This window comes from Acartia tonsa, chromosome 5, assembly GCF_053477335.1.
Source record: "Acartia tonsa isolate MP-2025a chromosome 5, ASM5347733v1, whole genome shotgun sequence".
Taxonomy (NCBI): Eukaryota; Metazoa; Arthropoda; class Copepoda; order Calanoida; family Acartiidae; genus Acartia; species Acartia tonsa.
The window spans coordinates 10,424,273-10,438,643 of NC_137264.1; the positions used below are offsets into that span (position 1 = coordinate 10,424,273).

A 14,371-nucleotide genomic window follows, 5' to 3' on the forward strand; every position below is an offset into this window, starting at 1 on the left:
AATATTATTATTTTTGTGACACTTGATTTTGAATGACAAAAAAAGTTGAAATAAATATTACCCAATGTATGAAATGTTAAATTAGAAATCAATAATGATGTTGGAAAATTTATTCTCATTTTATACTCTGAAAAAAGGAATTGACAAAAAATAATAATTTTTAATCCAAACTTTTAAAACAGCATGCCTATTTCTTATTGGTTGACACTCGAATTAAAATAAAATAATGAATATTATTTAAAGACCAGAAATAAATTTGAAATAAATAATTTTCTTTCCCCTATATTTTTTATTCCAAAATGCCAAGAATTAATTTTGAAATAAAATAATTTTCTTTCCAATATTTTTATTCCTTTTTCTTATTGGACGTCATTTTGTGTCCAATGAGAGACTAGTGTTTAAATATTTTAAAGCTTATTACAGCATTTATTTTGAATATGATAATAGCAACATTCTCACATTAAATGTGATAAAATTTATCCTAAGTCTTAAAACCGCTGATGACTAGACATTCAATTGTATAGCTATTTGTAAATGGGTGTCAAAAATGTATTTATGGATGTTATAATCCTTGTTTTCATGCGCTTTGCATCTGATGAAAGTTGTCCAGATTATGCATTCTCATATTAAAGTAACAGGATGTTTGTCTGTATATATATCAATACCAAGAGAACTCGCTAAACTATGACTCTCTTTTAGAGTAAAGCTTCTTATAGATCATGAAAGGAACTATTTTAACTATTATTAAAGGTTATCTTTATCCTCTTTAGAGAAATAGCCCTAAGAAAAAAAACACACCCCACAAAACCTTTTTGATAAACTCGAATTGGAATTAAAGCTGACCTCCCGAATAACCACTGAACTGAAATGGTCATCCTTTACAGGGTAGCTTCTCATGGGTCCTGGGAAGGTTTATAACCTCTCAAATTATTTATTTTATGAAATAAAACATTTTTTTGCCACTAGAGGCCTTTAGGGAAGTAGCCTCTAGTTATAGAATAAAGTAAATAAAAACAAAATTAATGTATCATTTTATTATCATTCTATTAATATATATTACCTTATACAGATAAATGGCTATTTTCATTAAGATTTTACAAGAATGACTTAGATTAACATACAAAATAGTCTAATTTAACAAAAATATTAATTTATTATAATAAAAGCATAATTTTAATTACAAGATTATTTATGTTAGTCTTTAGCTATAGATGCCATTATTAGGTTATTTAGATTAGGTCGAAGATACAAAAAAACCTCAAAAGCTGCATAAAGCAGCCTTTAAAGTCAGGGAGTAAGGGAGGGGACAATGGATCGAATATTCAATTTTTAGGAGTCTCAGACTTTGGGGACTGGCTTAAAGGGAATGTGCAAGAATTTAGCAGTTTCTGACTGAGTTTGGGGACTTGCGCATAGAATGCCGCTACTCGTTATGTATGTTTTTAATATTGCAGACGGGGAGAAGGGATAAGGGAAGTGGGGGGAAGGGAAATAAACACTCGTTGTGTTCGTTTGGAAAGTAGCAGACGGGGAGAAAGGAGAAGGGAGGTGGGGGCAAGGGGCAAGGGAAATAAACAGAATAAAAAGGGGCAGTCATATTTTTGCTAGCAGCTGGCCGGGTCCAATAATCTTTTAATATAAAAATCACACCAACAAACCTCAATATATTTCTTCAAAAACAAGTTGTGATTTCACTTTACATGACGCTATGGAAATCTATTATTCAATTAACAATCCCTTTATAACTTCCTACAAATTTATTGGATCAAACTGGATTTCATGCCCTTTCTTTGATAACTCTTATATTGAATTAATTGCCTATTGTCCCCTCCCTTACTCCCTGCTTTAAAGTTGTTGAAAATTGTTTTCCGACAAAAAATCAAAACATTAACTGTAAAAAATACTTCATGTGTACTAAAATTTTCTATGCAAAAAATACATTAAAATATGACACATTATTTTTTCATCTTGGCAACCACAAAAAATATATTATATTTACAACTACAAATATTATTACAAAAAAACATGATTTTTAGTTTATAGATATGCCCTTTTTATTAAGATCATTTAAGATTAATATTTACAAGAAAAAAAGTTAGTTATAAGTAAATGATAATATATATGGATTATAAAATACAAAAATGATTAAATGAAGAATTAAACTGGAAAATAGTTAATTTTGCTACATACAGTTTGTAGATTCAAACTATAGTTTTAAAACGACACATAAAGGTAATAGTATTAATTCAATGAACTAAAATATCTTGTATCGCCTATAAATCACTTAAATTATGGTTTATAAGTCCCAAAGATTTAGAGCTCTATGCAAGGGCTAAAACAAAATTTTGGAGTTAAAGAGATACTTAAATTGTTTTCTCGTATTCATTCGAATCCGGTGGATAGGAACCGGTTCTCATCCATACGAAAAAACTATGTCTAGCATCGTATTATATCCAGTTTTCTACGAATATAGAAATGTACAATCATAAGATTAAAACTAGTTTTTTTAGCCGGTGCCTTCGGCACCACGGGGCTAAAAAAACTAGTTTTAATCTTATAATTGTACATTCTATATCCGCGGAAAACCGTTTATAATACAATACGAGAAATAACTATTCTTAGTTAAAGTAATATTCTTTAGAGCGGCCAAACCCAATATTCGGCGGGGAAAATAACTTCTGGAAAGATCTGGACCTTTTCACAATGGCGGACAACGGCTTTTTTGATGACTTGTTATTGCCCATTGTTTTATAATCGTCGGACGATGAACTCACTAAGGGCACAAAAATGTCTTGTGCGTCTGACTTGGACCGTTTCAGGCTTACGGATAGATCATTTGCCGCGTGGTAATTTGATTTGTGTCGCATGGTGGCGGTTTCCACGGCTCCGCCGCGGTTTTGCTGGTTGCGGATGGTTGTTCTGGCGGGCTTATCCACCGGCGGCCCCTGGCGCCCAGTGCCCGAAGTTGAAGCATTGCTGACATGTTTTATACCCTTGTGACTTTGATCCTTTGACCCCAAATTTTCTGTGTTTCCGCCATTATCAGCATTTGAGGGGAAGGTGGTTGTTACATCATCATTGAATTTACCAATCATTCCAAGTACAATTTCCCCATCTCCTCCTCCCTCGCCATAAATGCGGGAAAATTTTTGTCTTGCATGCAAATGTTCATCATCATTTTCAACACCAAAGGAATGGCGGAAGTTTTGTTCCGGATTGTTATTGCGCATTTCCTGCACACAAGACGACGCGGCATTCTTCTTTGTGGAAGTTTTGGCGCCAAATTTTGTCCTTAGTCCTCCTGTTTCTCCCTCGGTACTGGAGTCAGCTGATGATGAAATGTCCATAGTGGAGGTGTGATCAAGGTCCAGTGTGGGAATTATGGCAACCTTTGTCTGAGAGTTACAAGGAGTTAATAGATGTATAATTTCAAATAAAGATCGAGTTTTATAATTGAGTAAAAATCAAAGCAAACAATATTCTGTTTTAAGAGATTAAGTTAATCTTCCCCGCTAGACTCAAGCGCTTAATTTCAAAGTAAAATATTCTTTAAAAATATTGAAAAAATGTATAAGCTTAAACAAAAATGGCCTGAAGCCATCCAAGGAATCAAATATGAAAATTAAAACCCTAAAAACATCCCAGTATGTGAAGCTTCCCTTAAAAGGAGAATTCAATCGGTTCATTATTTATCAAAATCTTAAGCTAAAGTTAAAAAAGCCTTACTACTATAAATAAACTATTTCTTAAAAATATTGAAAAAATGTATAGAATTAAACAAGCATGATTTAAAGGTTACTCTAGGTCATTTAGGAACAATAGATTGGTATAATAATCAGGAAGCAACTATTGAACTAAAATTAAATCCTAACAAAACATATGATTTGAATACCAAGAAGTATTTTTGAGAAGGTGCAATCATAAGCAACAAAAATGTATTTCCAGAAGAAGAATTGACCCTTGTAAAGTCCAATTTAGAGATCTAAAATGCAACACTAGTCACTATAGTGTGTGCAAAAGCTTGCCACAATTTTTGAAGATATCTTGATAAGAATTTGGATTAGGGTTGGGCAAAAACTTCTAAATTTTCGTTCAGAAATAATTAAAATAGAAATCATTACAAAAAAATAAATATTTGTAATGCACAGCTCTTCAAGAAGTACTTATGTCTGTCTGTCAGTTTGTTTGTCTGTCTAAAATGCTACATCTAATCAAATAATTTGATTAGATTAGAGATTTTATGATTTGAAGAAAAAATGTTTTTTTTCTGCTACACTAGAAATAAATTAGTTTGCTAGATAATAAATAATTCCAACCCTTGTAGAAAATAATAAAAATTAAGATAAGTCTTTATGTGAGCAGATTTCTAAAGGTTTCTACTTTGAATAGGAAAGAAGTTGCATTGAAATTAGATATGAGGGTCATACAAAAATATATGGCATGTAAATAGAAGGGGTTAGGCGTGAGGAAAGTGGTAAGGCATTTTTCTAAACAAAGAAATAATTTTTTAATGCATTACTTTAGAGATTTTTATCTTAGTTTGGACATAACCAACAGGGATCTAAAGGAAGATGATTAAAGTCCCTCCACAGATTATGACGTCATACGATAGAACAACCAATGAGAGGCAAGCATAAATTTTACCATTGGTCAATTACAGTGTCTACTGGCTTCTCAGTGGCTATTCTATAAAATGACATCATAATCTGTGGAGGAACTTTAATCATCTTCATCTAAAGAGGTAAGACAATAGTCGACAACTTGTTGTACATCCCCAATGATGAGACATAAAATTACCCATTTCACAGATTACAATTAAAGGTTAAAACATTTAAACACTCAACTTAATGATCCAACCAATCAAAATTCACTAAAAGTCCACAAAGTTGGGAAGCCAATATATAATAAAACGCTATTATAAAATTTTGGGGACTAGTATAATAAACAGTCCATTGTCCCCTCTCTCTCTCTGTTGGACAGAATAATTTTTAAAAATCTTGGCGTTGAACCATTTTTTAGCATAAAAAAAATAACATGCAATTGCCAGTGAGTTATCAACCTTTATGTTACTTTAGTTGTTTGTTTAAGTTAAACCTGCAGTTCCTATGCAAGGGTAGGTCTAGAGCTATAATCTAATAATTTAAGTTTTTCTTATCAATATCCATTAACAACATGCCTTCAGTATCGACCGAGATTCAGTGGATGCAGTAGATCTGGCGTCGAAAGCTGTCTTCTCTCTCCCACGTGGCGCGAACAGCTGTTCCGCAGGAAAGTCGTCTTCTTGTTGTGTGGCGCCCCCGACTGTTGCTGGGTCGGACCTGTAATAAGCTCACTAAAGAGCGATAAAAATGTGTGTTAGTGTTTAGTAGCCACAGCATGGATGCAGTTTAAAAGAGATAGATTAGTTATTTATCACATCATATTACAGACAGCTTTCTGCAGATGTTGACATAAAAAATAAATCATTTTGTTACCCTCAAGTGTCAAGAGGCCAAAGGCCCTTGCCAACAAACTGGTATTATTTTTTATGATTTTTATTTTCTTAATTGTAGAAAATTGTCTGCAAAATGATGCTATACATGATTTTCAGTATGGCTGAGAACCAGTTCTAAACCAGCAGATAATAATTGGTTTTGAAGCCATACTGGAAAGATAGTTGTTACTTAGAAAACCCTTAACCTTTCATTTAACTACTTTACAATTTAGATAAATACAATCTTGTGATAAGTATAAATTAGACCATTCACCAAACAAAAAAAGTATTCTTAATCTATCTATACACAAATGTGAGTGAGGGAAAGCAACACTTGTAGAGATGCATACTAACTCATGGAGCTAAAGGGATAAGACAATTAATGATAAATTGATATACATCCCCAATGTAGATTTCAATTAGTGGCTGAAACATTTGGTTAATCAACTTAATGAACCAACCAATCAAAATTAAATAAAAGTCCCAAAAGTTGTTAAGCTAACTTATAAGAAACGTTATTGTAAAACTTTGGGGACTAGTGTAATAAAAAGTTTAATGTCCCTTCCATTCCTGGTTTATATTGCATTACAGGAAGATACAAAAATCAATGTTTTAAAGACAGACTTGATTGTCTTATAATTTTATTGTCAAATTCAATGTTTAGACCTACATTTCAAACTGTATTTGACAGCACATGTATATTCTAATTTTTAGTAATACTTTTTAAATAATATTTTCTTATATTTTTCTTTTATGTTTTAGTAGTCACGTAAGATCTCATAAAAGGCACAGGTAAACTCAGTAGTCAGATTTTAGACTATTTTTGGGAAGTAACTGGCTTGAAACATGCCCTGGACCAATTTTAAGCTTTCCAGAAAATTGTATAAACTTCCAATAATCCGTTTTAGAGATTTTGCTGGATATAATTATACATACATATGCATAGAAATCTTATATCCTAGTATTCTAGTATATAAAGTAGTAACCTTCTTTTGTCTGTAGCGAAGGATCTCGCTAACCGCTAAACCGATATGGTTCTTATTTACAATAAAGCTTCTTATAGGTCCAGGGAAGGTTTTTCTATTTTGGTTAAGGGTATCTCCCACATTACTTGCCCCTATAGGCTTCTCGGGGGCGTAACCGCTAGTATTTTAAAAATGATTAAACGTTATGTACATACACATAAAAAGATTGAATTACTTTATGGGAAATATTTAAAAGACAAAGTCAATTATTTTATGTCATTTTCGTGCTTTACATATCGACAACAGGTATAATTAAATCCATAGGTAGAGCAGCAGTTTGAGCTGACAACAAAGTAGAAGTCAATCAATATTTTAAAATAATAAAGATAAGGTTATACAGAGAGAAAGAGAAAATGAGCTGTTTATTACACTAGTCCCCAAAGTTTTATAATAGCATTTTCTTATTTGTTCTAAACTACTTTGGGGACTATTACTGAATTTTGATTGGTTGGTTTATTAAGTTGAGTGTTTAAACGTTTCAACCACTAATTTTAATCTACAGTCGGAGCAGTTTTGTCTTTATAATTTGGGATAATACATGCTTTTTGATTTTCTAGCAGGTGTTTTAAATAAGACACTAAACATTACATTTTAATTCAAATAAGAGTATCTTAGATCTTAGTGATTTGATTTTAAAATCATCAAAAAACACTTTTAACTGACGTACATACATAATATCTAATTATAGAGTAGCTGTGCTACTAAAAATAATAAGGACCTTTTTTAATTTGTTAAACAATATATTCCCATATAAAGTTAGAACCAATACAGTTTCAAAATAAGAACGTGATATAATTAGAATAATTTATAGCTTTTTAGTAGCGAAGCTACTCTGTAATTAACTTTGTCTGCCTGTCAGTCTGCTATTGGAAAAATATGATTTTATCGACTGCTTTTCAAGACAGATGGTATTTTTTGTGAAGATATATAATAACAATGAGCATCTAAAGAATATTATTTACTAGGTCCGTCAGTCATTCTACAAAATCAATTGAAAAGAGTGGTATGTATTTTCCCTTTCGTGGCAACTCTTCTTAAGAGGCATTTCGTCATATTTTCAAAGTAGCTTTTGATAAGTTATTTTACGTTAGGTTAAGTTAAGTGAGTGTACCGTAGGGTTAGGCAATTAGCCCCGCATGGGGCTAGAAATAGGAGAAAATCTACTGTGAAAATACGACGAAACCCCCTTAAGAGGCGTTGCCAGTAAAGGGTCTATACCCGAAAAGATTTCTTTGTTTTCCATTAAATTCACCTTGCCTTAACATCTGCTCTTTAAATCACTCTATACGTATTTCCAATAATAATTTTTAAGCTTCGCTACTTATGGATGTTGTCATCCTTGTTAAGACGTCTGTCTCAAGAAATAAAATAATTAGTCTAAGTGCGTTCAACTTTGAGAATTAAGATCTATACGTGCATTCCCTCAAAATGCCTTGCGAGCACAGAAAATAAGGGAGGGTTATTCTTCTTTTATAATGCCTAAAACCCTGAAAAAGGGTGGGAGGCTAACCCTAAGGGGTTATCCAGTACCAATAAAACCTAACCAAACATTCTTAAAGTTAAAACAAATTATTTCCAATTTATTTCAAAATAAGGATCGGGGAGTTCTGGTCGACAAGGTATTATATTTTGTAATGTACTTAGGTCCTACTGTAATTTCTATCCTATTATATAAAGTAGTAAGCTTTTTTGTCTGTCCCGAAGGATCTCGCTAACCGCTGAACCGATATTGTTCTCCTTTACAGGGAAGCTTCTTGTAGGTCCTGGGTAGGTTTTAAACTATTTTTGGGGAGGGTGTCTATCCCCCCTCCCCCCAAAAAATATTCTTTTGAAACTCAAATTTAAAATGGGATGAGGTCGACTTTTCCCCCTCCTACCTTTAGTGCCCCAAGAGGCTTCTAGGGGGCGTAGCCGCTAGTGTTTTAAATAAAGTCATAAATATTTAATTTAATGATTTTTAAATTAGATTTGTTGTTTTTTGTACTTGATGAATGACATAATCTAAAGTAAATAAAAGTTATTTTTCCCTTTAAAAAAATTCTATGACAAAAGAGATAAAATATCCATAAAGCATTGATTTTTTATTTTTGTGAGATTTTATAAATCTGATGCAAAATCAATGGGAAGAAAAATTTGGTTTTGAAAAATGGAACATTTTAACAATCCAACAAAAAAACCTACTCAAAATTAAAATTTACTGAGCTTATTTTTGGTCTTTAAAACTTTCAAGAAAAAGAAAATTAAAGTGTAATACAGTAGATAAACTGAATAGATACTATAGAAAACTTATATTACCAGTTAGAAACTAATGCTAAAGGCTGCATTAACAATGAAATATCAAGATTATAAACTACATAATATATAGCCTCTAGGGCCAAATTTACTTATAATTGAAAAAGTTAAAAATCCTTAAAGAGTAATCTTTTTTATGTAATTGTTAATTGGCTGCAAAGTTTGACCACTTGAAAAATATTCTCTTAGTTTGCATTCAATTTGACAGGTATTATCCCTTCTATCTAAAAGTGGACCATAAACGACCCCTATTTATTATTTCCAGATAAGAAAAATTGATTTCCAAAGTGATTAGACAATGGGCTATAAATTGTTGTATGTACATCTCCAATGATGACACACAAATTTACCCATTCTGTAGATTATAATTAGTGGTTAAACTTTTTTATACTCAACTAAAATAACTTACAAATCAAAGCTCAATATAAGTCCCAAAAGTTGTTAAAACACGAAAGGGAAAAGTTATTATAAAACTTTTGGAACAAATGTAATAAACAGCCCAATGTCCCTTTCCTCCTTGATTATTTGCAACCTTTGAAGAATGTGTTACCTGGATCCCCTGTGGATAGACTACACTGGTAACCAATATTTTAAAACTCATTTATCATATTCGTTTACTGAAACACTGAGGGAACACTTCCTGAATTTTGATATGTTAGTTCCAAACTAGTAGACTATCTAAGTTTTAACCAATAGTTTTAGTCTGCAGAAGAGGTAATTTTATTTTTCATTGGGTATGAATTTCGATTTATTGTCCAATTGTCTACTGTATAATCTACTCAAGACATTTTCTTTTTTTTAAAGTTGGTAAATGATCCACTTTTATTTTGAGGGAAATTGCCGCCGTTTGACGCAAGGTAGACAGGCGCAACATTTTATAAAACATCTTTTTTTTCAAATCAAGTGAGCTCCTACATGTATTTGCTCATTTTCAGTTAGTATCCAGGACAACTGAATCCATAAGTAGCGCAGAAGTGAAGAAATAATTTAGAGATTATGCGATTAAGGCAAATATGTAATTAAGAGCAGTATATATAAAATATTCAAAATTATCGCTGGCATTGTTATTAGAAAAAAGGTTATCCTTATCTCGACTGCTATCTATCTTTTATGTGTTTTATGTACTTAGATAGGTTTACCTAAGTTAAACTTTGTGATTACCAAGTAAGGCAGTATTCTTAAAAAAAAATTATCAAACAAACAGCCCTTTGATTACACAACATTTGTCTGTCCTTCGCCTATTTTAAGCAAAGGCATTTCACTTAATTCACAAATAATACCTATTGCAGTTGTAATGTCAGTTTAACGTCTCTAATATGACGACGATAGCAAATGACTATTAATCAGTGGTTGAAACGTTTGGACACTCCACTAAATGAAACAATCAATCAAATTGAATTAAAGTCCCCAAAATTCTTAATCACACTTTTGGGGACTGGTGTAATAAACAGCCCAATGTCCCCTCCCTCCTATTAATGCAAGAAATTGATCCTACATATGCAGGAATTATATATGATTTTATTTACTTAAAAATGCAAAATTGTTTGAAAAACAGTTATGCGGAGATTCATTCATGTCTCTATAATTTATAACTAGCACAGCCACTCTATAACTTTGGTTATGTCTGGACGTAAGTACAAAAAAATCTTGCATAGGTTCCCCAGGGATTTAAGTGATAACACACTTGATGATAGACTGATATACATTCCCAATGATGAAAAACAATTTCACCCATTCTATACAAAAGAATTATTAGTTAAAAAGTTTACACACTACAAGTTGAAACTAACCAATAAAATAATTGAAAGTACCTAAAGTTTTATCTAAATCTTTCTTCCATCCAATTATTGGGGTAAATATAAATTTCTAGGCTATTTACCCAAGATTGAAAAAGCCAAAATTTTAGAAACTGGCATTTACGATACCTTTTCATTATTCCGCTCATATCTCTCAGTAAATTTCTAATGTTGTCTGATTGGTCAATATTTTAAAACTGCAATCTAATTGGCCATTCAGACACTCATCGCTTATTGGTCAATATTTTACATCTGCTCTCTAATTGGTCATTCAGACACTCTTCTCTCATTGGCCAATATTCTAAACTTGCATTCTAATTGGTCAATTACTTTAAAAAAAATATATGTTCTTTATATTTTATTAGTGTTTTTTTAAATCATTAAAAAATGTTTAATTTTTGTGAGATTTTAAAATATGTGGTGATAGATGAGAAAAAAAGCATATTATATTTCATGTATTAAACATTTAATTCTAGATAAAATACATAACACATTAACTTAACGTTTTCCCATCACTTCTGTATAAAAAAAATTAATGGACGAAATTAGAAAAGATAGACAGCAATATGATAGAATTATATCGTATTATTTGATCATTTTTAAGATTTTTCTATTATAAAGAACAATAATATGCTCAAATGCTTAAATACTTTTGAATAAATGCAGAAATCTAAAGGGATAAGACAATGGTCGACAAATTGATGTACATCTCCAATGTTAATACTGAAGATTTAAAAATCCCCTTCTGTAGATTACAATTTGTGGTTGAAACATTTAAACACTCATATTAATTAACCAACCAATCAAAATCCATTAAAAGTCGTTAAAACAACTTTTGGGATTAGTGTAATAAACAGCCCATTGTCCCCTCTCTCTATGGATAAAATGATACTTGGCAATATAATGATATGCTATTCTGATTTTTTTGCTATACAAACGTGAACTATTGATATTAAAGCGGTAATGATCCGCCATCACCCCCTCTTAACTTTACATTCTGTATAAAAAGAAGAAACAATGAAAGATTGTCTCTCATCAAATGTGTTTAAAAGTTAAATTTCAGGTCAATGTTTTTTTGCTAGAAAAATTCGCAGACATAATTTAAAAAGAACCGTAATTGCCATTTAGTTTGTATGTATGTTTTTTCTTAAAAATGCTTATGTATGATTAATTTTTCAAAAATTAAAACATTAATCTTTAACAGTAACAATAACAATTTATTGTGTAGATTTTTCAAATAAACATTATTATTATTATTAATTAAGATATGTTTTTTAAATTAATAAATTAAATTTGTATTTAATATGATATTAAAACTCACTTCCTTGAATTTTTAAATTCATTTTTTTTATGGGGGAAAATAGAACCTTTCCCACTTAGCACAAAGTGGACCATATTAATCCTCCCCCTCACCCTCAAATAATATTTTTTAAAAAGGTAAAAGGTAATATGGATGGAACGAGAATTGTTGCTACGCCCCCTTTAAAGAAAAGACAAAGTCTGGACTGAAGGACATTTTTCAGGATTCCTTTTGTATAACCCTTGCAGAGATACTTGTTACCTAACTTAACCTATGTACTTTAACGCCACCCACCTATCAATATGTTTCATGCGTATTTAGTTTAATATGCAGCATAGGGGGTAGGTTCTATGCTCTTCACCCGGTGCTTGTTGGGAAATTGCTCAAAAAAATGAAATGAACTAGAAATTTTGGCAAACTTGGAAAAAGTTAATAAAGGCAATTTTTCATGCAAAATTAAGTGCAAATATTTTTGGTTGGGGCTTGAAAGGGCCCTTTTGTGTCCTTTGGGTACTGCTTGTGTATTGAATCATTTTTGGGGAAGCCTTGGTAAATACCAGGGAGGGAGAGGACATTTAACTGTAAATTACACTGGTACCCAATGGTTTATCACCACATTACCTTATTTGTTGGCTCAAAAACTTTGGGTACTATTGTTAAATTCAAATTGCTTGGTTCCATACTTGTAGTGTCCAATATTTTCAACCAATAAGTTTAATCTACAGGAGGTGTAGTTTTGTTTATGTACGATTTACATCAATTTATTGTTCATTTCCCCAATAATTTAAAATAAAGCAATGTTTAGTTTTTCTCTTGTTGGTTCTCTACCTTTTGGTACTCGGAGCCATTTTTGACTGTTATCAAATATTTTGACCAACACCATTTTATTTTCCTTACTTTTTAGTATATCTACTTTATAATTAGGATATGTTAATACATTTGAATGCTTTTTATGCTTTTCAATACACTGTTTCAAAATCTTCCCTTTTTCATTATTTTGCTGCGCTAATAATGGATATAATCATGATTATTTAAATCAACAAATTTTGTTAAAGAATTTAAAGAAAAATTTTCTGTGAGTAAAATAAACAAAAAAGTATTAAATAATTGATGAGAATTATTTAGCAAAGATTAGTAGAGACTAAATATTTTTCAGAATTGTCACACAATAACTCTTTTTCGCCAGAAAAAAATTATCACCTCAAAGGAGCATTTTTTGCATGCAGCAACATAGACAATAAGGTTCATTCGTTTTTTTTTTCATTCTTTAAAAGTAGAGTATTAAATTATGACTCCAAATTTTTAGTAGGAAACAAAACTATTTTTTGGGAAGAGGGGGCTTATTTTGTTTAGGGGCGATAACTCTTCAAAAAATAGTTTAAAACCTTCCCAGGACCCAAAAGAATCTCCTCTTTTAAGGAGACTAACATTGGTTGATTTCCTGCCAATTTCATGTATGAATAGAAATGGAAAGTTACATTCAACTTACTGAGTGACATACAGACAGAAATTAGTTATAGAGTACTTCGATTATATTTTTGTTTAAAAAAAAAAATCTTAAGAGCAGATATCTTAAAATGTCTCCTGGAATGTTTTTTTTATAAGTCATCCATTGAAATTAAGTTGTCAAAATTTTGGTCGAAATCTGTTTGAAGAAAAAATCTGAAAAACTATTGAAATTTGAAATTCACAGTTTACCCCGATTAACCATTGCACTGTAAGAAACAAAATAAAAAAGGAGTGAATCAATAATGATTTTTTACAGTATATTTAATTTATTCTTTACAACCTAACAACCGATCGGGTAGAATATCACCTAACAGACAACCAACACATCTCTAGGTTTAAGAGTGCTTTTTTCGCCTGTTTATGGGCCAAGACATTTACATACTCTTTCTATTAAAGGAACAAGGATGACAACATCCATAAAAGCGAAGCACTGAAACGGTAGGACAAACGGACATTAACACTTGTATAGTATCTGAACTGAATAATCAGAATTTTAAAGTTTAAGAGTCGAAGCAAAATTGTAAATAAATTAGTTGAAAAACTGCTTGAAGCAGGATAATGTTTATGGACATACTTACATTTTTGGACTTGATTATAGAGATGCTTCGCTTATAATATTGTTCTTTGTTGTCCCAGGAATCAATATACCATAAATCAGATCAAACGGAGAATTAGAACACTTGAAAATTTGTTGTTAAAAAAGTAGAAAAATCAACATGTTTAAAATGGACGTACGGACATTCTGTTAATGATTATAGAGTTGCTACGCTTTCTAAATCGTACCCAACTACTACAGGAATCATCATGCAAAGTTTGAAATCGATAGGACAATTCTAACATGCCTAAATTAACGAATAAAAGCTATCTATCTCGGACGGACGTACGGACGGACGGACGTACGGACGGACGGACGGACGGACGGACGGACCGACCCTAATTATAGAAAAGCTTCGCTTTTAATAAGTAGCATTTTTAA

General features: G+C 31.4%; 1 protein-coding gene across 1 annotated transcript in view; it reads right to left on the reverse strand.

The window, feature by feature from the left end:
• Positions 1–1,042: 1,042 nt before the first annotated feature.
• LOC145319925 (uncharacterized) overlaps positions 1,043–14,371 on the reverse strand; it is a 58,396-nt gene continuing 45,067 nt past the window's right edge. The window contains exons 11-12 of the mRNA XM_080162327.1: positions 5,177–5,318; positions 1,043–3,395 (exon numbers count right to left, since the gene is read on the reverse strand). Of these exons, the coding sequence (XP_080018453.1) occupies positions 2,619–3,395; positions 5,177–5,318 (919 nt within the window). The 3' untranslated portion in view covers positions 1,043–2,618. The remainder of the gene's footprint in view (positions 3,396–5,176; positions 5,319–14,371) is intronic.